Source organism: Protomyctophum parallelum (genome assembly GCF_964188405.1).
Source record: "Protomyctophum parallelum genome assembly, chromosome: 16".
Lineage (NCBI taxonomy): Eukaryota > Metazoa > Chordata > Actinopteri > Myctophiformes > Myctophidae > Protomyctophum > Protomyctophum parallelum.
The window spans coordinates 7,516,570-7,540,832 of NC_139711.1; the positions used below are offsets into that span (position 1 = coordinate 7,516,570).

Here is a 24,263-nt window from a genome sequence, read left to right on the forward strand (position 1 = left end):
CCTCTGGCAGAAAGCAAGTTACAGCAAATCACACGGTTTTCAAAGAAATAACTTATAAAAGATTAACCAGTGGTGTACAAGACAGTGATGGCAAATGAGGGTTATATAAACAAGAATATAAACACACAAAAAAATACATATTGCACCTTTGAGACCTCAGGAAGAAGTTGCCCTTATGAGCAGTGAGGGAACCACAACTTGAATTCTAAAAAAACAAAATCTAGCGTTGATCAACATAATCCATCATAACAGGTAAAGCTTAAACTTAAAACTAAGAATGCACTAAAAAAAATAAAAGGAATGTAGAAACATAACAAAACTGTACAACAAACCAAAGGCATAGTGTCTTAATTTATGCAAATGTCCATGAACATACTTACAGTGGTAGAAAAAAAACATACAGAAGTTTGGGTAAGAACAGTTTTGGTGATTCCTGACATATGCAAGTATGCGGATCTGAGGGGTTCCGGTGTCAGTCTGTGATCTGTATTAGTCAGTATTGTAATAGAAGATTACAGTGTCATCCTCAGCAGGTTTCATACAGTGTTAACTGGCGCACGATTAAAGTGTCCAACGCTAGTGTCATTACTGATGGCATAGCCAGCCTCAGGGTTTCAGGGGTCAAGGCACTAATATGGTAGGAACTGAAGTCCACAGGAACCTTACGCGTTGAAGAATAAGGCCAGAATGTTGACATTCCAGCAGATCACAGTTTGGGTGAGCGGTTTAGGTACCATCCAACAAGTAATGGTAAAGTTTCCATTGTTTGGTCCAAAAAAGTAGCTCGCCGGTTTCCAAAGCATAGAGCTGCAAGTGGGGTCATTCCAGTCTCAAATAAAAACAATAAAAGGTATATATATCTTTTTTGTTTTGTTTTTACAAAGTCAGGTTCCACCACTGTTTTTTCTTAATGTTATCGCCAAGGTAACCGGCAGCCACCCCTGCAACCAGCGCTGGGAATCTGGTTGTGTTTATACATTGACAGGAAGTGGAAGATTGGGAATTGCAGCGTTAGAAATCTGGGAAGCAATTACTGAGGAGCGACTACAGATGTCTGCGTTGTTCACCACAAGGCCATTCCACTATGATACAAATAGACTGTTCAGTTTCTTTGTTGTTTCTCTTCTGCTAAGCAGTAAGTCACTGAGCAGCAAATGGTCCTGTTGATGAGGAGGAGACATGCCAGACCCCATGGCTGTCATATTAGTATCCCCCTTAAAGCACTCTCAATAAGATAGAGTAATGAGAAGGCTGTTGGATTCGCATTAAGACCTGAGCTTGAATACACAACAGTTGGTTGCGTAAGATTCAGAGATGAATGGAAACATTTCTATTTAGTCATGGTGTATTTCTACCGTGGTATAAAAAACAAAAACCCTGCCTAAACTATGTAAATGAAAAATGAATACAAAAAAAGGTATCATAAATAAAAGCTACGGCACGTTTCAATGGCATTATATTCAAGTAATCTTGTTCAAGTCCCTGATACTTCACGGTTCCTGTAAACATTGGAGTCATTCGACACAGACAAAGAACCAAGAGTCCATTTAGAACCGAGAGCTCATTAGAACCAAGAGTTCATAAAAAGGCAGCAGCAATTCATATGTACACAACCAATGGTGACATCTCCCTCAGCACAGCCGTCCAATCACAGCCTGATACCACAGCTGTCCAATCACAGCCTTTTTTACATGTTTGAGGGGTGGTGGAGACAATAAAATCAAAGCTTTAGTTTGACAAGGCCTGTGGTCACGCACGCGCGCGCGCAGCCGCGCACACACACACACACACACACACACACACACACACACACACACACACACACACACACACACACACACACACACACACACACACACACACACACACACACACACACACACACACACACACACACACTTTGGAGATGGGAGAGGAAAACAAAGGTGAGGAGGAAGAATGAAAATTTAAACATGGCAGGTACGTCAGAATGGTGGATGTCCCCCTGCTGTGACCACAACAATGAATTCTTTGCCCCCCTCTGAGGGCTTCTATGGCGGAGGAATTTCCAGAGGCCCGTGCAGCTCCGACAGAGACAAGAGGCATTAGCTCCATGTTTGTTGACATGCAGGTGGTATAACTTTGCATTCACTCGCATTGAAGTGACATAGCCTCTTTGTTCACTAGCAAGTCAGCTTAAAAAAAAGAAGGGAAAAAAATCTTGTCTTTCAGCTTGAACCCCTCTCAAAACGGAGGTTTAATAATCATCGTTTATTGGCTAGTCTCTTGTGTCACGTGTATGATTTCAGTAAGAGACATCTTGATCACAGACACTGGATGGTTCCTATGTGTGCTCTACGATCACAGTGATAGCGGTATTGTATCCCAGACACAGAACCCAGTTAAGAAAGCATGACGCATTAATGTCTGTGTAACGTCTCTGTGGTTCGAACTGACAATGTTCTTATTAGATAGGATTTTTTGTCACGTGAGCGTGATGACTTCAACCGGGTCCACGTTGCCTTTGGACCTCTGCTTGCGTTTGAGGTGTCTGTGTGAGAGAGAAGCATGTTTGGTCACTGGGGGCGGAGGCAGGGAGCCAACGGAGAGAGAGAGAAAGTCCGAGAGCCAATGAGGCTGAGGAGGAGGAGGAGGAGGAAAGTGGGACGGAAACAAGGCAGTGCGCTCCCGCTGAGGTTTGCTCTCCCTCTCCCCCCCCTGGCGTCACCTGTCGAAGCACCCCGCCGTGAAGCCGTGGTGCGACCCCAGGTACGCCCCGCTGTACGCCATGGTCAGGCAGTGGCGGGGCTCGGCCGCGAGGGCCATCTGCACGGAGATGGGACCCTGCAGCGGCAGCGCTCCGGCACCGGGCCCGAGGCCGGAACCCAGGCCCGGGTAGGGGCCGGGCAACGTCCCCCCGGGAGTCATGGAGGCGGTGCCGTTGAGCAGGCCCATTCTGTGGCTCTGGAGGAAGTCCTGAGGCATGCTCACCACAGGCCCCAAAGCCTGGGATTCGGCTAGCACGTGGAAATGGGACAGCGAGGGGGAATGCTGGGAGAGATGTGGGAAGGTGTCCGGCTGGAAGAGCAGCTGCTGGGGGGTGGACGCGGTCGACGAGGAGGCAGATCTCTGGAGGTCGGCCGGGGAGAGGTGAGGGGTCAGGAGTTGCTGAGCGGAAGGCCGGGTCAGAGTGCTGGACTTGGGTTTGTTGGCCTCCTTCACATCGTTGTCATGAGCACTGTGGACGGGAGGAGAGTGACAGTTTAGTAATTATACAGCAACGTTTCATGTTCACACGCATAATGAGGATGAACCATTTCCACTTGAATTTCTGTTTGTATGTGGCCTGAACGCAGTAACCTGTTGAAGATTGTTCATTTATATTTAACAATTCCATGTAATCCCACTTCTGCACATGCAAGGAATGGCATTTTAGCACAAAGTTACCATAACAACGAAAGGCAGTTATGGCCAGTGCTGTGTAGACTCTAACCTTGTTCCCCAAATTAAACATGTAAACAAGGAAGTGCTGTATATAGGCTATGGTAGTCAGCAGTTTATAGCCCAGCTAATTCTTTTAAATGCATTTGCTGAATGTTAAATGGTGAGCAGAAAAGTTGTCATGTAGTAATGACAGCGTGACGCAAATCAACATGGCGAAAGCACGCAAACATAGAGATTGTGAAATCAGTTACAGCACTATAAGGTTGGGATATATTGGCAATCGGCAATTGGATGAATCCAATCGTCGGGTGTCAACTTTTCAAATATAGCCAAATTAAATGTAAAAGCATGATACAAAGCATGCACAAAAATAGGAATCAACTTGGGCCATTCTAATAATGACTCTTTTCCAGTTGCACTGATTTCCGACGAGTCTAGGCTACAAAACACAGCCCCGTCCCCGGTAGCCTACTGAATGGAGCAGAGCAAAGAGGGAATAGCTTTTGCTTTCTTAGTTGTCCATTTATCAGTAGAAATGTGATTTTTAGCTGTATTTATATGGTGAAAGACTAGCTGTAAAAATGAAACTAACTTTAGTTCATTGTGAAGCTTGTGTATATATATATGCTATTTCCGCATGCACGCGTGTGTGCGTGAGGAGGGGCGTGATGAAATGTGTGTTCCTCTTACAGCAACATGAGTTCAATGCACTGGCTGAGATGGTCCCAGGTGTATCCCGTAAGGAGGTGCAGAGTCGTGGTCCAGCTCGGAGTAATCTGGAGACAAATGCGAGACGCTGCCACGCACGCCGCTGCCACCTGAGACGGCCGGAATGTGAGGAAGGCGTGATCTGGAGCACAGGCAAAAAAGACAAGGATGGATTATTTAAACCGAGGCCTGAAGAGACATTGAATTTGAGGAATACATTCATGGTTTGATTTTCTACTATAATTAGTGTGTGTGCGTGTGTATGTCATATACAGTATGCCAGTATGTTGGGATAGGATTATAGGCACACACACGCGTGCCCATATAAACCTCAACAGTGACAGCTCATAGTTACAACAAGCACAAAACGCATAAAAAAAGGTGAAGGTACAACATTGTACATATTTTAAGAATTTAGGAACTACTTCTCGCATGAGCCATTGCGAATATCTTTCCAAAACTTCCAGACAAAATTATTGTTTAGAAGCCCGATTCATAATAGTACACAGTCACAGATGCTCTCTCTCGCTACTAGTCGCTAGCTATAACCTCCGCTGTCTCTCAACCAACAAGACACATTTTCTTGCTATATAACCCAGTAAACCCACGCATCAAAACCACCATGTAAACACAGACAGACACACTCGCTTTCTAACTATATGTCCAATATTCTCCGACAGTCTTGACTCAACCTCAACTTGCACACACACATCTTTCCCTCTCCACCAGAATGCAATACAAGAAGTTATTTTTCCCAGTGAAACTCTACTACACCATCATTGTTTTTATGAAACATTTTGTTTATAGAACAAGTTTTCTCATAGATCTCTAGCATATCTTATGTAAGCAGTGTCATGACGCATTAGTTGGGGTGACGTGATATGGCCGGTATACATTCGGCACACATTCACACAACGATGCACAACATTAAATGTACCAGTAAGTTGCTAGCATTTCAAGCAAACGTTAAAGGATTTTAATTTACAGCTAGACAGCTGCAAAGCCACGCCCGTACAAATTCCCAGTCATCTAGAGCTCCCCAAAAGATCTCAAGATTCTGAGCTCAACACACACTTCACATTGGTTCTCTCTGACCCACCTTGCAAAGAAACCTCGAGGAAGTAGTGTGTGTATTTGTCCATGAAAGCCTTGGTCTTGGAGAGGGTGGAGATGGGCCAGCCATTGTAAAGGTCGCCCTCCTGCACGGAGGCGTGGAGGTAGTAGTCAATGAAGTGGGCCGGCGTGGGCATGCACAGGTTCCAGCCAAACGTCTCCAGCAGCAGCAGTTCCATCTTGATCAGTTCCCTCTTGTTGAGCACCAGGTTCAACGTACACATGAACCCCAGGGAGTTGAGCTGCTCCAGTTTAGGCACACGGTCTTCCTTCTCCTCAAATTTACCTGGACAAGACAAAGCAATGGAACAGGTTAGCGTTAGATATTCAAACGTGCCGTTTGGAGCTATACTCTATACTTGCTATAACCTGTTGGGACTTGGGATTAATGGGCCGTCTTGACTAATTAAGCCATTTTGGGGCGGGAACCCCTTTTGGTGTTAGCATTATGCTATGCTTTAGCTATTGAAAAATAGAAGATCTACAAGCTCATAGCGTGCCACCGAGTGGCGCGCTACGAGCTTGTAGGTCTGACATAGAGTAGTACCTACTACATTAGTCATTAAGCAGACTGATTACTCAGTATGAAGTATAAAGCCAACTGCAGAGATTCGTTCGCGAATTTACGTCAGACAGATATTTTGTGAAGCCAATAAGGAAATCGGGATTTCCTGAAAGCACTGTTGTGGTGCTGTCATTGGGCCCAAAAAAACCCATAGCCCCATAGAAGTCCATGTATTTGGGCCCAACTTCACCTAGACTGTATTACCTTAATAAACATGGTCATGAATACTTTCTGCTTCCAGTCACTAGTTTAAAGTCTAATTTCTAATGTCATAATATTCTTTTTGGAAAATTATTGTCCCATTTATTAAAATAATTACCATAAAGTCGCGTATGTTCTGAGGGGCGTGGCTACCGTTACAGTCTATGATCGGGATTCCCCACCCACTCGAGTCAAAATAAAAACCAACTAAGAAGAAGGGGGGAAGTTCCGCCTCGTTGTCTGGGCCAGCCAATGGCTCAGCTGGGCCCAAACGGATCTAGAAAGATGGCGATTTACAATTCAAGGACTGACAGGCTTCATTTTACGTTCATGTTAGACCCGGGGAACGCTTTGTCCATATTTTTTACAGTCTATGGTCGGGACGGATTTCTGCCGTCTCTTGCCAGTCGGCAGAATGTCGATAGATAATCTTGACGTTATCGACGACGAGGCTCGTGAGAAACCCAACATGTTTGGTCGAGGGGTGAGGGGTGGGCTGGGGGTGAGGGGTAAAGGCTCTGTAGAGCACCATCATTGGTGAGAGGTGGGTTTGTTAGTGTCTGTAGTATTGTAGTAGGCTACTGTTGCCTTCGAGAAGTTATTACGGGTTATTACGATAACAAACATATGCATAGGCTACTAAATGACTGCTGTTTACATGCAGACTCGCAGAGGGTGGACAGAACTATGCATGTGTGCGTTTTGTACACATATAGACCTATTATAGGTTACCTATTCAGCTAGTTATTTTGTTTGGTCAAGTCGGTGCAGTTGTTTCCGGCTGGGCACCGCACAGCAGACTACTGCCACCTTCTGGTATGGAAAGTTATTGCACGGGATTTGCTCATCGGCGGTCGGTCGATAGTGCTCAGTCTGCTGCAGTCCGTTTGCAGTCTTGACAGTTTTAACTAGTTTTTGACTAGTCTGGAGTCTCTGGACAAGTCTGCTCGGTCTGGAGCCCCCTTAGACCAATACTTCACAATATTGGTTTAGACCAGCTTAACATGGTAAAGACAAAGAACTCATCGACCTGAGCACTCCGACCCCTCCACTCACAGTGACAAAACGCCATGTCATTACCTCTACTCCCCTCCTCATCCCAACACATTCTCCCTTCCATAGCAACAGCCCTGAGGCCTCATGGCTCCATGTGACCAATGAACAGAAGCGACTGTGCCTTTAATCCACAGGTCCACAGGCCTCTTTACTCGCACTTTTTAAGAGGAGTCAAATTACACATGCACATGTTCCCCCAAAACACCCTGTAAAACAGCTCCCTTTGGACTACAAATAACTTTCAGCGGGAAAAGACAGGCACACACGTGACGAGACTCCGTTCGAAACCGATATGGGAACATGCTCATGTTTCTATCGCCTTTTTCAAATGTCTGCTGTGCGAAACTACTTTTTTAGTATCATTCAAAAAGAACACAAAAAGCAAAACAGGAAATAATGCTCTCTCAAAAGAACTGAAAGATAAACATTAGGAGCACAGATGGGTTCATATGCAAACGGCCTCAGCCAACTCCCACTCCATACATATAAATGAGCAAATGATTTGTGCACAACACAAACAAGAAACTCACTGCAGAATTACTAGACCCGCATCAGCTACAATCATGTTGTTATGGAAACACTTCGCCAAACGTTACACCCTGAGAGCACTCTAAAAAAAAGGTATACAGCTCCTAGCCTCTTCAAATCTCAACCCTTCATAACTGAAATGGGATTAAACTTGTTCTAGGGCCTATGTTGCTTTGACTGAGAGGAGAACATTGTAGCCCGAGAGGTTTGTCTGGCTATTATAAATTGTCGGGATTAAAGCTACAATCCGTAGATTTTTACGTGTTGCGCGACAGAGAGAAGCAATTACAATATAACAACATCCAAACTACAATAAAGATGTGCATAAAGATATAAGTTTACTGACATCGTCAACCGGTAGGTGTTCAACTCGACACCTTTCAATGGAATCGTATGGAGAATGCAGATGTGCTAGTTATATTGTATTGACATACCATTGAATCACACAAATTGGTTACATTTAGCCTTTTATTCATTAAAATAAGTCCCAGATGGTTTCAAATAAGTCTTGGAGTGTAGCTTTTAAGAGGTATACCGGTATGTAGTACATCTTTGTGAGGCTTCATAGGGAGTGCAAAAAAATGTCTGCCTCCCATAAAGCTGTGTGAGAGTGAGAGAGAAAGAGTGAGAGTGAGAGTGAGAGTGTGTGTGTGTGTGTGTGTGTGTGTGTGTGTGTGTGTGTGTGTGTGTGTGTGTGTGTGTGTGTGTGTGTGTGTGTGTGGGGGGGGGGGGGGGGGGGGGGGGGGAGGTGGACCTGCAGCCTCACAGACCAGAGGGGTAATTAGCACACAGGCTATAATGGCGTCTCCACACCAAAACAGGAAGTGCTGTGAAGTGGGGCCGTTGGGGCCCCCGGTGGGGCGGGCCCCCAGCTCAGTCTACACATGCCCCATTCTGTCACCCTCATATCCTCCAGGCCATGTGCTTCTGTCTGCTCTGCTGGCAAGAGACTGCTCTGTGTCCACACAGACACCGCCATAAACAACCGTCAACACCCCCCAATCTCTACACTGCCCCCCTTTTTACAGTCTTTGATCTCAGCGGAGAGTCAATCTACTCATTGTGTTCCATATGACTCCCTCTGTAGGTTTACTGCTGTGGGACTCTTACCACACCGGAGTGGCATGATTCAGTGATTCCACCACGTCACTTTAATTCAAAAAAACAATGTTCCCGCTGTGACTATTCCAGTGAGCTGCTTTGCCTGGGTGAGAAAACAGTGCATTCCTCTCTGGTGAGAGTCTACCTGGAATGCAGGTTGATAAACGATCCTATCAGGAGTCAGTAGGTGAGTGAGCGAGAGAAAGAGAGAGAGAGGGAGAATTGTTTCACTGCTCCGTTTACACATATCCTATTGTAATAGGGCTAAATCCTTGTCTGTACATTTGCCGTTGGTTTTATTTACAAACGTACATTTCCCAAGCCAATAAATCCACTATGATTCTTCCAGAGTGCACATCAGTTTACATTCTCCGTGAATGAAACGGAAAGTGTTGTGATTGGTCAAAAATATATCGTATCCGGGGGGGGTTTCCTTTTGACGGATGTTCCGGATCGACACTTCCGGCTATGCACTCTCTGCCTTATTATTGTGAACGGGCTCTTCTCTTTGCAGATGAGCAAGCCAAGTTGGGACCGAGGCCAAGTGCTCCTATGCCTATCTGATTGGTTGATTGAAATCAGGTGGTCCTATCTTCGCCCATCTGATTGGTTGATTGAAATCAGGTGGTCCACAATGACGCAGCCACCTTAGAGGAAGTGATCAGCGTTTTGCCTGATGATGAGAGGGGGTCACATTAGCACTCAGAGAAGGGTCAAAGGCCAGGGGTCGGGAAGAGTTAAGGCCAGGATGTAAAGCCTCCGCCCAGGTGTGCTGCTGGGCTTATAGGGGGCCATTAGGAAACCTGAGGAAACCTGAGAGCAGTGTTCTCACAGAGAGAGAGAGAGAGAGAGAGAGACCACTGTTTCCGTTTGTCTCCATTTTGCAGACATCCTGTAATTCTAGTCCGTATCGCTTGACGGCAAAATTGCACATCCCTACCTTTTGAAACTTGAGGGAACCACAAGACAAAACAAGAAGGTTTTGATGATCCAAAAGGCAAAATACTGTCCAATGCTAACACCAGAGAGGACTGAACACAATCTCCTTGTTTCTTAATAGTTACGCTCATCGCAGCTGTGGAGGAATGTCGATGTCCATTGCTCTTTTAAACTCCCTTTAAATTTGCTCACTGCGACTTTCACTGGGTGTGTGAAATCAGTCACAGCTCGAGGACAGGGTCAGGGTCTCCTGAGGACAGGGACCCACACAATGTAGGCCCGGAGTGATCTTTGACCCTCACCGCGAACGCTTGGGTGACCAGGAAGAATCTTAATAATCTAGTCCCCTATAGGCCTCAAGGGGCTGCAGGATGAAGAGTATCTTGCCGTTTAGAAGATATGAGAAATGACCCCAGCCAGCCCCCCTGGCTCAGCTACCTTTAGATGTCAAGCGAAGAAAAAAAACTAAAAATAAATGGTAAATACATTCTACATTATTTACTGAGGAAACATGGTTTGTTGGTTTGTGACGATAATATTATCAGACCTCCCTTGAAACAAAGAGAGAGATAATGCGGTTATTCCACCACTTAATTGAGTTAATTATGGGGCCCCCATGCAGATAATAATTCCCTCCAGTGTGGAGTGGGGGGCGGGTGTGGGTTCTTCCTTAATCTACATATCAGGACATCCTGGTGAGCTGGTTCACTTTAAAACGTGTCCCACTTCTGCCTGCTCCCCATCCCTTCTACCCTGTTTAACATCAGCAACGGACCTGCTGCAAGCCTTTGAAGCACCTCCCCCCCCCCCCGACCCCCCAGGGATAAAGGCTGATTTTACTGCCTCCCACCCCTTCCCCTCCCTCATTCAGGACTGGTTGAGCCTCCCTGGTCGTGACAAGGTGAGAGGGACGCAGAGGGAACAGAGGTAGGTACTATAGCAATGCAGTGGAATGGAGGGGGAAACGGCTCTCTCTCTGGTACACCTCACTTCTGCAGTGCGGAACACTATAGTACACACCACAGGTTCTGTCACTCTGATCTGATGGGACCGATCCTCACATGTTGAAACCTTCTCACCACCAGGCAGTCAAAAACGCTCTGACGGGGCTTATGGTGGAGGGTGTCGCCAAGACGTGCTCATTTAGCATTAATGGCTTGCAGGCAGTGAAGTCTCTTTTTAAACCACACACACACACACACGCACACTCCTGATCTTTTCTCCCCTCCCCCACTCAGGGAAGGCTGGCTGGCCTGCATGCGTAGAGGGAGCTTTTGTTTGAGGCCTGACTCGGAGAGCATATGGCAGGTGCCCCTCAACACACAGGTCCTCCCCACCCCCCAGGGCCTCCAGGCCTGCGTGTGCGCATGCGCGCGCGCGTGTGTGTGTGCAGTCTGTAGTCAATATGACTGCATGAGCATGTGTGATTGACTGACTCCAAACCTTTCACCTTATCAGTTCCACTGGCCACGTCTGTCTTGACATTGTGGGAAAAGAGTAAAGACACATGAAAGTGGGGGAAGAAAAACACAGGCAGGCAGGCGCACGTGTGTGCGTGTATACACACACACACACACACACACACACACACACACTGTGCCTGTGCCATCTCTCCATCACCTAAAGAAATTCAGGGTAGGTCGTCGCATCCTCACGGTGTTCTACGGCAACACAACCGAGAGCATCCTGGTGTGTTGCGTCACACAACTGGTATGAGAATTGCACCGCCCTCGCCTCGACCAGATAGCGGCCTGACACAGACGTTGGTGCATCTTTGGAGGAGAGTCGAACCTCCCTCCCGGGAATATGAGAAGCAGTGTGCATGTCAAAGCTGAGCGAATCAAGGACACTCACCACCCCAGCCACAATTCGCTCATGCCGAGAGCGCCTCTTTTCAGGGTGTTTCGCCTCAGGGTGACAGATGGGCATGGTTTTAAGGTGAGGTTTAGGCATAGTTTCTGTGAAGTTATGGTTAGTTAGTGTAAAATGTGAAATTTCACTGACAGAATAGCAGAGACAACAAGGTCAGCAAGGCCTGTAATTCGTTATCCTTGTTAAATTAACCACTGTTAATCAGGGCTGATGATGTTTGTTTTCCCCTCAGTCAAAAAAAAGGTCAGGGAAGGGCACATTGTGACTGATAATGACCCAATCAGGAAGTAAACATTGGCGACTGACTGTGTCATCCGTTTTCAAAAGATTCCACTTCTCAATGGAAACACAGACAGTGGTAATGCAATGATAAGACTCACTCGTAGAGAAAAGAAGATTACAGCAAAGAGAGAAAGCCCACAGGGTCACAATGTGAGTCACACATAACAGCCATGATGTCACCGACCGTGACAAACGGCCGCTCATGACGTCGGGGACAGTGATCAGCCAGGATGACTGATGTTATGTAGTCACTACATGGCTCAGTGGAAAGCCAACACAATGGAAACTCAATGTTCTGGGGGTGGTGGGGGGGGGGGGGGGGGTGGTGGTGGAGGGGGAGGAGGATTTTATGATGACATTATATTGTTTATACATGAACAATAGCTGCTGAGATTACATTCCACTATCCAAGGATAGCTGTTCCTTTGAGAAAAAGGCTTTAACTTGGAGAGTTTTAATTGCGATTGACTCGCAGCAAAGTCAGACAATGTTAGATCCACATCCTTAATACTAGCGTATGAGGGCGAGTTCACCCCTACATAAAAATAAACCCTGCGCGCGCACACGCACACACACGCGCACACACACACACACACACACACACACAAACTGATAGGCTAACAGGATTAAGAGGTGCCTGTTGAGAGGCATGAAAGAGTTAGTGATTAATTAACAGAGCGAAGAACTTAAACAAAAGACAAGAATGCGTGCGTCTGTCAAAGAGCAGCCATCGAAAAATACCCAGCGGGACCCCGGGGGGGGGGCAGTTCAATAACTAGGCCAGATTCCAAAGCACCTCAGGAGTCAGATAAAACAAACCGGGGACAACTTTGTATCAAACACCCTTTCAAGCATTCATCTGTGAAGGCAGAGACTAGTCCCCAGAGTCCTGGAGGAGTAAGACGTAAGAGCGATGCAGGAGAAGACCCCCCGCTACTCTCTTCCTACTGAACACCACAATCAAAAAGATGCAATCAAGACTTGAATTTGTTTATTAAAGGATGATCCTGTGACGGGGTTAGGCTGGTGCAATTTTCATCACTATACACATGAGTGAATTGTCAAAGCTATTCTTGGGAGTCTCATGATATTGCCTTTAAAAATAGGACCTCTTTCATGTCTCATTCAAATCTATCCGACCACAGAGGCTGGTTTGCATGTTAAGTCTGTGTGTGTGTGTGTGTGTGTGCGACTGCATGCTATGCTCCCAAGTGAGCAGGCCCCAACCCAGACTCCCACTTTGACGGCATCATTAGTTTAATTACCCATGATGCCATGGGCTGCATTAATGTAGCGGCAGCCTATAGAAAGCCCCAATGTGTATTAATCACCCCCCCCACACACACACACACACACACACACACACACACTAATAACCACACAACCTACACCCAGTAACAGCAGGGCCATGCTGAAATTAAGACCGCAGCCTAGATTTAGAGGAACCATACGTGCACAGATCCAACCGTAAATACCACGTTGTCTGGGAGTAGAGAAGTCGTATTGGCTGCCTACTACCACTACAGTACAGGATGGCTCCACACTCTCACACAGAACAGAGAGTTTAAGAAAGGAGTGGCTGCGAGCTCGGGAGAAAGAACGACTTCTATGTGTATTAGCTCGTTTTATTCAGAAAGCAATTCATTGAGAAAAGGTTAGACTTATGGCCGTACGTACGTACGTACGTACGTAGAGCCACAGCTGCTGGACCCCAGAGCTGAAGAAGGATTTGTATGCGGGTATCAAGAGACCCGCTGGCCTTCACACTGAAGCCACGTGGTCTCAACTACAACACAAAACAAGAACAGAGGACGTTTCGACCTTGCCAGGTGCCATGTTGGGACAGTCAGTGGGACAACCGACGACTGTCGGACTCGAACAACAACAACAGCCTCAGACATGTTATCAACGTCAGGATCAAAGATACGCGCATGAAGATCTGCAGACCAGTGTTGTTTTTTGGCAGCACGTTTTGATTTTAGTTTTAGTCCTAGTCTTTTGAATAGTTTTCACTTCGTTTCGACTAAATGTCATACGATTTTAGTCGACTAAATCTACAGTTGATTTAGTCGACTAAAATGTGTTTTGACAGGCCTTGATGTCGTTGTAATGACATATTTTACACTTTGGTTGCATGGTGAAAATAGCAGATATACAATCTCACAACGCGATTGCATATCTGCTATTTTCAGCATGCAACCCAGCATAAAACTGGATCTCTTGTCCACTAGTCCCTTCCTAACATTTCAGTCTAGTTTTTATTTCTTGACGAAATTGTATTTTTGTATATTTAGTCTTAGTTTTAGTCTCCATAGCTTAGTTTTCATTTAGTTTCTATTTAGTTTTCGTCAGTGAAAAAAGGTAGTCGACAAACATTTTCGTCTTAGTTTTAGTCGACGAAAACAACACTGCTGCAGACACAGGCATAATCCCACACAGACAGACGAGGTTTCTCCCCAAACAATGGCACAGTCACAGACTCACCGCAGAAGGTGATCTAGTTTTTCCTAACCTTCATCTTGAGGCTAACGCAAAACGGTAAACTGTCATTATACCGACTAGATCCTGACAGCGGGGTTGGGAAACCCCACCACGGTCTCTTGAGCTGTGCACAGAACTATTACAGTTCACCTTGCTCCCTCTGTGCAAACAACAACACAGTTGCAGCGGCAGTACATCCGTTAGCTTACAGCACTTGTTTTCAGGGCAGACAGGTTAAGCACAAACGCATACCAATAGCCGCACCAAAGAATGGACTGTTCAATATGCGACTCAGTAGTTCTTACACCAGTTGGCCATGCACTCCCCCGCAGCAGCCACAGTAGACCACCTCCCAGGTGGATAGTCTGGTGACACTGACGGAGGTTAATTACTCCGTGGTGGGAAATAATAATATTGCCGATATTAAAGTATAGTTTTAGACCAAATAGTTTGTTTCGATGTCTCTTTCTTTCTTTGGTTGTTTTCGTCTTTCTTGATTTCCTTTTGTCTTTTTTCCGGTCAGCAATGTGTATGTTTGCGTTTAAATTTCAGTACTTACAGAATATTTAGCAATATTATACGGCTATAATCTTTGCATGAGCAAACTTTCAAGTCTTACTGTAGCGATTACAACTTCATTCCTTTGCGCTTTAGCACGCTCAGCGGTCAATATAGAGAATTAGAGATCGTCCATAAATAATCTCACTAAAGCCTTCACCTACACTGGAGATATGGTGGTTTAAACCCTGACTAATACTGACAGGCACTAACGCCGATTCAAACACATGTTCTCAAAAACACAACTCAGGTCCACGGTCTGCAAAAAGACAGCAAATGAGGTTTCTGATGAAACAGGTATGCATAATCAATAAGCACTCAACAGAGTCAGAGAGACATACAATTGTTGTGTTTTATTGTTCACTTATGGAGAACAGTTTAACTTATACTTTTTAATGTGGTACTAGTCATCCCTGTCAATGAGCAATATAAACCCAAACAGGATTTCACATGCAATAGAGTTTGGATTTGAACATACAGTGCAAGCGACTACAACACTGTGCTTAATGTGCGTAAGCTTGTGCTATAGGGTGCCTTCCTTGACTTGAACCAATCATGTTTGCATATTATGATGTTTATTCAGAGTACTGCTGAGTAAGCTGTAAATAAAAGCATCCTAGTGGAGTCCCTGAAAATATAATACAATAGAAATAATAGTAGACAAATGGGCTACAATAGTACCCTCTTTTTGTCTTCTACTGAATAATGTTTCAGGGCTGGGGTCTATTGGTATTGAATAATCTGATAGTAGTAGTAGATATTAGTAGTAGATGTAGTATGACAAGATTCATTTCCTAAAAATGGGTGTGTGAAGTGAGGTGTATTCGGCCACATGACGTCTTACATCGTCACGTAGTGCCATAAACAAACATTAAATTCCATAGACTTGGCTGGCAAACGATTTACATCACAAGTGCTCTAAACAAACATTAAAAGGTCCATGACGTAATCTTCAAAAGCCAAAAAATGATATAAAGCAATGGGCAGAAACTGGTTACTGAACATGGCTTAACCCATTTTGGGCGGGGACCCCTTTTGTGGTTTTAAACATTATGTTATAATTTAGCTATTGAAAAATAGCAGATCTACAAGCTCATAGCGCGCCACCGAGTGGCACGCTATGAGCTTGTAGGTCTGCTATTTTTGACTATCACTGACATAGAAACATGAGGTATTTCAGAAAACTTGCTTGCCGTCAAGAATGACCTGCTTTGGAGGAGCGACAGCGGCATGCATTAGGCCACTAGCTCTTGGTCCGTGAGTTGTTACAGGTCTTGTAACCAAAATGCACCCTTATGGGTCCACATAGTTCCATTTGCACACTCGCAAAGTTAACAAGAGGATATCACAGTATAGATTGGGATCCCAGGGTCCCATAGATAAAAGTCAAAGCCGTGGTCGGTGGCCTAACGAACATCAAAGTCCTCAAGATCCTTGAAATCAAAAAGTAAAAGGGCTAAAAGAAAAAGACTCACTGGCAAGGAGGAGGCAGGACAGGGCGATGACGTAGAGCTGCTTGACGGCCACGTCGTAGTGATCCATGAACAGGTCCAGCAGGTAGACGGCCAGGTGGCGTGCCGTGGGACACAGATGGTAGCGGTTGCTCAGGATGGCCAGCAGGTCGGCAAAGTATCGACGCATGCCGATCTGGGGCGAGTGCGCTCGGTAGGCCGGTAACTTCAGCTCCTGGGGGGGGGGGGGGGGGTTGAAAGTAAAACAGGGTTGGAAAATGGGTTTGTGTGGAGGGGGTAATGGATGGGGGGGGGGGGGGTCAGGAAGTAGTGGGTGAGACACAGAGGGTGTTGAAAAGAAGGCTATACAATGTATACATTCACATTCAAACAAACCAAGTCTGAGTGATTGTTTTGGTCAGATAGTGTGAAATGACGTTTTTTTTTTAACAAATCGATTGAACACCTAGGTGGTTGGCATTATGTATGGCAGGGGGTGCCATACATAATGCTAAATACAATAATCAGCCATGCACATCCCCTGTGGACTACAGAGGTTTTGCCGCCATCAGCAGATACTTTGTCACAATACTGAATAGCACCCCAACATGTTTCAATAAACATTCTTGATTAAGCCCGAGCCACGGTTCAATCACATTTCATTGTGTACCGTTTCAGAGGAGAGATGCTAATTTAGGTCAATGCAGGGGTCTCCGAGCATGGGTTGGGGGGGGGGGGGGGGGGGCTGAGCAGATAGGATTAGGTTTCACCCCAAGCACATCTCCTATTCATGTTCAATTAGCTGCCAGTGTTTCAAAGCGGAGAGGAAGACACTTGAGGGCATCTTCTCCATTGAATAAGCTGTAGTCTCTTCTAAGTCAGCCAGATAGAGAGAACATCATGCTGCCAGTAACAACAGCCAGTAAACCCTTTTCACCACAAGTTTGACCTTGGTGCAGATTCTTTCAGCATATATTAAATACAGTTAGATTTGTTGTGTGTGTGTTACAACAACCATAACGGGTTATGTTGCTGCCTAAATAATATCCCCGGCCTAAAGTAACAAAAGGCGAATTTTAACTGGCTGAACATACTGATGAAGAACATCCAGACAAAAATATGTGGCTGTATGGACATAGCATAAGATGGACAATTAAAACAGGTAAACAACATAGGTTTTCTGAGTGCGACCTTCTCTTTTCATTCACTCTTTTGTTTGAGGATAAAATTTACCGTTGGAGGTAGAGTTACAAACAGGTAACCGTTTGTTGTGAGTGAAGCTAAGACAATAGTAACTCTGACACTTCCAGTGAAATCCATATATAAACAGCAGCACTACCTCTCTCATTTCCCCCATGCCCCGCCCCCCCCCCCCCCCCCCCCCCCCCCCCCCCCCCCCCCCCATCACCATGCGACAGCCCACCCCCACTGGCTGCAAGCCTCCATGCCGCTCTGGTCCATCTGTCTGTCTGGGGGGTGGAGGGCTGCTGCAGATACTGAAGGTTACAGGGGACTGCTCGTGAGTCGGAGGGCTGGGGGGGGGGGGGTGAGAGGTTGCTTTGTGATGGGGGGCATCGTAATTAAGGATTCCACAGCTGCCTCCACCTGATTTGCATGTCTGATAATTCACCACATGCTATGTACCGCTGTTATCATCTCCACACATCAGGGCAGTCTTTTACTGCAGCAAACACCATTGAAGACTGGATGTCTGTTGGGAGGCCAGCAGAGCCATGCTGAGAGACTATAGAGATGAACTGAGAGCCTTAAATAAAGCTTGGTAACTTACATTATAGATAGTGACCAATCTGGCATGTTAGAATTGTGTGTTGGAATGCACAAACTCCTTTTCCGAAGCCATTTCCTATGTGCCCGCGTGTGTGTGCAACTGTGCATATCGCTGCTGTCCGGAAGAAACCTCATAACTCAGGAAATGGAAAATATACGTTTTTAAGGAAATGAATAAAACCTTATATTTTTTTAAACGATGCAATACTGCCTCATCAAAGTTGGTGTTGTGACGTTAGATATTGTGAATTACTTGCATGAGAGAGGTGGTGGAGTTAGCTGTTTTAGCAGACAGTTTGAGGGTCCAAAGAGGTTTAGGAGGTTTTGTCCAATGCGGTTTTTACTCAATATTTTCGAAACAACACACAGGGTGTTCAGTAGCACTGATTTATGGAATAAAATCAAAAACCTCACAAATGTAGTTATGAGGTTTCCTCCGGACAGCAACGAATACCTCAGGTACATGCCTTTTCACTTAAACTACGCACTAAGACATACATTTATATATTTTTCTTTCCTCTTTTAATTACAATTCTTAGCCTTCGGTGCGCACACTAATCTGAGTGACAGACACCTCACTCTGACTCAGACCCGAGCAGACATGAGTAAACCAAATCAAATATAGTGTGTAAGTGAATGACTCATAATAAGGCTCGGCTATTCTCAGAGACACAGACAGCTGCTCTCCCACAATCTCCTGTGCAAACAGCTCTCCTGGAACCTTCAACTCGAACCTGATTCTGTTCCCTCACAAACGCACAGTCACATGCACAAGTGAGCAAGGAATCCAGCTTCTAATTTGTAGCCTACATACCAGTCAAGTGACAGATGCCTCCATTCAAGCGACACATGGGAAGAAATATGATCAAGCTTGGAGGTTAATTAAGACATTTACCAATTAATGAGCCTTAACCCCTTAGTGTGTAATCTAAATTAGATCATGTTTGAATTGACGCCATGACTGCAACATTAGAATTCTGACATTGCTGCTATACCCGTCAACAAAGACCAACCGAGGCCCTTCAGATATGCACCTTTTTTTTTTACTTGTTTTATCATTGTGTAGTTATTATTACACAATGATAGATATATAATAGAGTAGATAAATACAATATATGATTTATCTACCACTTTTGTTAGTTTTCCAAGATGATGATGGATTTGCAAGATAGCTAAAGCTTTGTAGGCCACTGTTGATATACTGCTTTGCTATTTAATTCTAACAATGTGCATCTCACATTAGAAAGAGACAGTTAAGAGACAAAATGGTTGTCAAATTAAAGGTTCAGTGAGTGATTTTAGGTAAATAGGTTTATATTCTGAAAACAATCACTATGCCTACTATAAGTGTTTGATTCAATAACAAGGAAGGGCCCCCCTTACTCTCCAGCTCTAGTAAACAGAAAATGCATTTTCAGGTCAGGTTACTTTTACCCAATCAGAAGAGAGAACTCGTACAGGATACAAAAGTGAAACTGGAAAACGATTACATTGAAGCTGATAAATGAGTATTCTCTCCAGACTGGCTGAAAATGGCAACAGAGTGAATGGACCCAACATTTTATTTTCTTGATTTTCTGTTTATAAAAGAGCTGGGGAGACAGAGATCTCTAGAGCAGTAATTTGTTCACACAAAAAAAACGTTTTTGTTTAATCTTAAAAAACTTAGGCTATAGTCTACACTCTACACTGCCTTTACTGTCATGGAGGACATTATAATAATCAACAGTTTTGGCATCACACGTGGGGAGAGATGAAAGACAACAGATAATCGTGATGACATGATGTGTACAACATTAAAACAAGCTGACCTTGATGCGGAGGGACTGATGGATGTCTGCCGCTAGCTGTCCCTTCCACCATTGCAACTCCCTTTCCATTTTTCCCATCCAGAGGAAGCTTTAAAGCGTCAAGTTTTACCTGCTGACACAAAGTGGTTTCAACTTAACGGCAGGAGTGATTAAATAATGACGATCAAGCGACTTTGAAAGTGTCAATTAATAGAAAGGAAGTGTAAATGAATTGTAGAAGAAAAAAAACAATGACCAATGACTAGGACACATTTCTTTACATGATTATTTCCACCATAAATGATTTTTGTATGTTAAATAGACAATAAAAAAAACCCAGCCCTACAAGTGAAGAGTGTAAACTGATATCGATCTCACAAAACATGTTGGGTTGAACTTTTGAAGATTTTCTTTGCGTGCTATAGAGACTATTTTCTATGCATGCATGCTTGCATGGGGACTTTAAACGGGGTTGTTAAATGCCCGCTCCAAAGATCTGCTGGTTAATTCATTCTAGTCAAATAACCTAGAAAGCAAACAGACCAAAAAACATCCTCATTATTATTATGTAGTAAAGCACGAATAAACGTATTCATTCATGCGCGTATTCTCAACCACCAGACAGTAAGTAAATTGTAGTTGGTTAAGTTCGGTTGCTCAAGAGACAAGAGGCATATTTTTCCCCCACCCATGCCATGATAGAGGCCAAAACATTCAAGCCAAATAAAGTTTTTTTCAACAGTGATGGTCCAGTTTTCTGATAAAGAGTACGTTTTAAAGAAAGGCCAATCTATTCCATGTGCCACTCACCACTCCGACGGGAATAACCCCAGAACCCCTTTGTCTCAGTCCGACATCCTGAATGGGAACAATTCCTCTTCGGTGAAGTTACCAGTCTTCTTTTATAGGGGAAAATTTCCACCGTAATCCTCTGCCAGGCTGACAAAAGGATCCCACCAAGCGAAACCGGGAACAGGCTTTTAATTCCGTTGCTTTGCCAAACTGTTTACACTTTTTTTGCCTACCGATTTCTCCTCGGCCGTTTTCCAGTGGAGCTGCGTTTCAACAAAGTGGCCTCCTCGTCTCCTCGGCTCAGGCTGCCTGCCTGCACCAGCTGCTGCGGCGTGAGAGTCCACCCGGACCTGGATGTTGGGATCTGTAGTCCTATACAGGGCCATAACTGTAGTCCTATACTCGGACCTGACGCGTGTAAAACTATTATTCATCAAAGTGAACTATGCTATTATTTATTACTATTGTATTATTCTTTGTGATAGGATTCTTTACAAAAACAAAATTAAATAAATGTTTTATTTTTTTGCATTTGTCAAACCGAGGTGAATTGTATACTGTTCCAGTTACAATATATTTTATTGTTGTTAGTAGTTAGTTTGTTTCATCACTTCTTTATTTACACCCCCTTTAAGTGTATCAACAAAATGTGTAAAAACATATGGGATTTCGTATTCTCAGGAGAACATTATTCTGCAACACCAATATTACACCTTTTTATTTGTTCATTCAGTTCCAGAGACACAACACAGATGATAGCTGACTGCCACCTGGTGTCAGAACTTGTTACACACAGTTATGCTGGACATGTACGTTTGTGTCAAAATGTATCTACTATACATTTTGTTTCTTAAATAAAAAATAAAAACAATACCCCCAAAAAGTTGAAAGCTATGTTTAATTAATTTATTATGTATTTTTTCCACTTCCCCCAACTGTACTTATTGCCAATTCCCATCCGGTCCTCTGTGATGGAGTGTGAGTGTTTCCTCTATAGTCTTCACTACCTGGGAGGCTGTAACTGGCTGTAACTAAACTCAATTTTAAAGTTACTCACTGGTAGCTTTAGTATTCACTTTTCTATCCGCCCCATTGAGATAGTCCTGATCTGCATAGATAAGGAAACCAGTGAAGGTGCTGTCTGTCCAGAACGGGTCGAAGAAAAGGCCATTCTGTTCCGCGTAGAAGATCTGAAGCCAGACCTGATCTCCGCTCTGCAGGCGGAGAATGGTGGAACCGGACGACACATCTTGGTTCCCTGTGTTACCGTCAAACGTCTTGATCTTGTACTGCCCGTTGTGGACTAGTCCGATGGCCAGGTGCTTTTTGGCCAGTGTGACATCATAGGTGAAGTAATACACCCCAGGAAATTCACAGGCAAACTTCCCAGTGCTGGAGTTGTAGTGGTTCCCTTCATTCAGCAGGATGCGGGTGAACCGAATGGGCAGACGTTCTTTGGGGTAACTCTTTGTTATCGCCACTGAGAAGGCCGAGCGGGCTCTGTTACCACAGTCACAGCCTCCCGGAGCACCTTGCTCACCCCCGTCGCCTGTCTCTCCCTTCTTGCCCCCAATTCCGGACCCCCCCGGGGTCCCATGAGGCCCTTTTAGACCCCTGGGTCCTGCCCTGCCAATAATCCCCTCACGTCCCTCAACACCTGGCTTGCCCTGGTTCCCAGGCCTCCCCGGCTCACCTGTGGACATACAGTGACAACAGTATGCTATACAGTAAAAACACAACTACATAATAACAACGAACAAAAACAATACATCTGCCCTTGACATGAAGTAGCTTCCTTAACATGTGCAACCACCAAAGCAAGAATCCAGTTAACGTATGTAAAATAAGTACCATGGTCTCCCTTTCCTCCTTTCTCTCCATCCTTTCCATCCAGGCCGTCCTTCCCCGGGGCCCCCATGGGGCCCATGGTCCCGGGAGTTCCTGGAAACCCAGGGTTTCCTGGTGGCCCCTGTGGCCCCGGCAGACTGCAGACAAGCTGGGATGAGTGGATTGTGATGTTGCGTCCTTTATAGATGCCGGAGGAGTATATCGACTGGGAGGAGGTGATGGACAGCAAACAGAACAGCAGGCATATGTGGAGCATGATGGACCCTTATAGGAGACATGGGTGCCCGTATGATTCTTTGCTAGTATCTCTGGACTGGCAAAACGTCTGTTTACGAAATAATATTATATAATATTCCTATTGATACATATTATGTATGAATATGTTCATGATACAGGGAGTGAGTCCATAAAGTGGCTACTGCAGGCTAGGCTACACACATATTGCCTAAACACAACAAAGAATGCCTTGTAGATAAAGTATAAACAGCCAACTGAATCACATGATTAGTTTCACACTATGACTCCATTCTACACAGATTCATTTCTATTTAATGTATAGCATGCATCAGATTGTAGTAGGCCCGGGCCTGCCCTGCTGACAGCTTGTTCTTGTAAAGAGAACATTCTGGAGATTTGTAACGATCAAGGTACTCACCACCAGCTGATAAGTTATAGGCTGTGGGCATTCTTCTTCGCAACTGCACAGCTTCTTTTTCCACATGGGAACACACACAAAAGTTGCCTACATGGTTTTCCAATATTCAGACCACATAGCACTCGTGAGTAGTGAAGCATAAATAGAAGTAGAAATCTGGTTTGGGCTGAATCACACAATCCATAACATCCGCCCTTGTTTAGGCGAGCACACTCTGCCCAGGAATGCCTTCACAATGATGTAATTACATTACACTTAACCCAGTGCAACAGTATTGCACAACTGAGGCTGACACATAATCATTTGTTCCTATGAAAAGCATGAGATGTAATCATAGCTTCAATTTTTCCCCCCCGTTATAATTGATTTAAAAGACAAACTTGATCTACTTCTAATATGCTATATTTTATCTTTAGACTATATTAAATTGTAGATTTATTTTTAAAGTTCAGCATTGGTAAATAGGCCCAATAAACAAACAGAATTTCCGTAGAGTGATTTAATAAACGTTGAGTTGTTTATTTTTTTATGCTTCAAATAGCTGATTTGGGTGAAAATGCTTTATGGGGTTATACCAGATGTGTGTCTGATCAATTCTGAGATGCAGAACCAAGACCAATAAAAGCAGCCCAGCTGTCGGGCGAGGCAGTGCTTTGCATTAAAAAACATTCTACAGCATTTGGCTGGAACTTTAAACATTAAACACATGCAAACACAGACAAACTGCATAAACTGTTTTCTTTGTGTGTGTTCCATTAATGAGACACAAAGGGGTCGATTTAGGACTTCTATGTTACTTACTTCTATATTACTAATCTAATTACAGTATTATGATCTGGGGGCGTGTAGTATGTCATATTGCAATTTTGGGCATGTTAAGAAGCGCTTTTGACACCCCGCGGAGTGCGCAAAACGGCCTTGAATTAGTCATGGGTGTGTTTAAGGCGTGTTTGAGACGTACCCAATCAACATGTCCGTACTATTCTCTTTACCAGTCAGCTGATGTCACATACGGAATGCGCACTTTGGGGGTCGTGGTATGACATTTCTTCAGGCTGGCACCATAGAAGACATGACATGCCTTTGTCACATTTGGGTTAATTATTCCTATT

General features: G+C 44.6%; 2 protein-coding genes across 3 annotated transcripts; both read right to left on the minus strand.

The window, feature by feature from the left end:
• Window positions 1–1,848: 1,848 nt before the first annotated feature.
• ccnjl (cyclin J-like) lies at window positions 1,849–20,940 on the minus strand. Its single transcript, XM_083785123.1, has 6 exons — window positions 20,667–20,940; window positions 19,878–19,986; window positions 16,303–16,513; window positions 5,231–5,530; window positions 4,114–4,273; window positions 1,849–3,217 (listed from the first exon to the last, which is right to left on the minus strand). Exons 2-6 carry the CDS (start codon window positions 19,953–19,955, stop codon window positions 2,704–2,706), a joined length of 1,263 nt encoding a protein of 420 aa, XP_083641249.1. The 5' UTR covers window positions 19,956–19,986; window positions 20,667–20,940; the 3' UTR covers window positions 1,849–2,703.
• Window positions 20,941–21,261: 321 nt separating this feature from the next.
• On the minus strand, window positions 21,262–23,363 carry c1qtnf2 (C1q and TNF related 2). 2 transcript variants are annotated; one of them, XM_083786194.1, is made up of 3 exons: window positions 23,155–23,363; window positions 22,500–22,760; window positions 21,262–22,341 (listed from the first exon to the last, which is right to left on the minus strand). In XM_083786194.1, exons 1-3 carry the CDS (start codon window positions 23,180–23,182, stop codon window positions 21,698–21,700), a joined length of 933 nt encoding a protein of 310 aa, XP_083642320.1. In that variant the 5' UTR covers window positions 23,183–23,363; the 3' UTR covers window positions 21,262–21,697. The 2 variants fall into 2 exon arrangements, with proteins under 2 accessions (XP_083642320.1, XP_083642319.1); XM_083786193.1 differs by having other exon boundaries at window positions 23,152–23,363.
• Window positions 23,364–24,263: the final 900 nt, after the last annotated feature.

Excerpts from the sequence above, each read along its gene's own strand:
- ccnjl (XM_083785123.1), bottom strand. The coding sequence starts at position 19,955 with ATGGGAAAAATGGAAAGGGAGTTGCAATGGTGGAAGGGACAGCTAGCG. Across the intron at positions 5,531-16,302 it reads GTCCTGCCTCCTCCTTGCCA|GTAAATTTGAGGAGAAGGAA; the intron begins GTGAGTCTTTTT and ends TGTCTTGTCCAG. Across the intron at positions 4,274-5,230 it reads CCTCGAGGTTTCTTTGCAAG|ATCACGCCTTCCTCACATTC; the intron begins GTGGGTCAGAGA and ends CCTGTGCTCCAG.
- c1qtnf2 (XM_083786193.1), bottom strand. The coding sequence starts at position 23,182 with ATGCCCACAGCCTATAACTTATCAGCTGGTG. Across the intron at positions 22,761-23,151 it reads CTATAACTTATCAGCTGGTG|GGTCCATCATGCTCCACATA; the intron begins GTGAGTACCTTG and ends GTCTCCTATAAG. Across the intron at positions 22,342-22,499 it reads AGGAGGAAAGGGAGACCATG|GTGAGCCGGGGAGGCCTGGG; the intron begins GTACTTATTTTA and ends GTATGTCCACAG.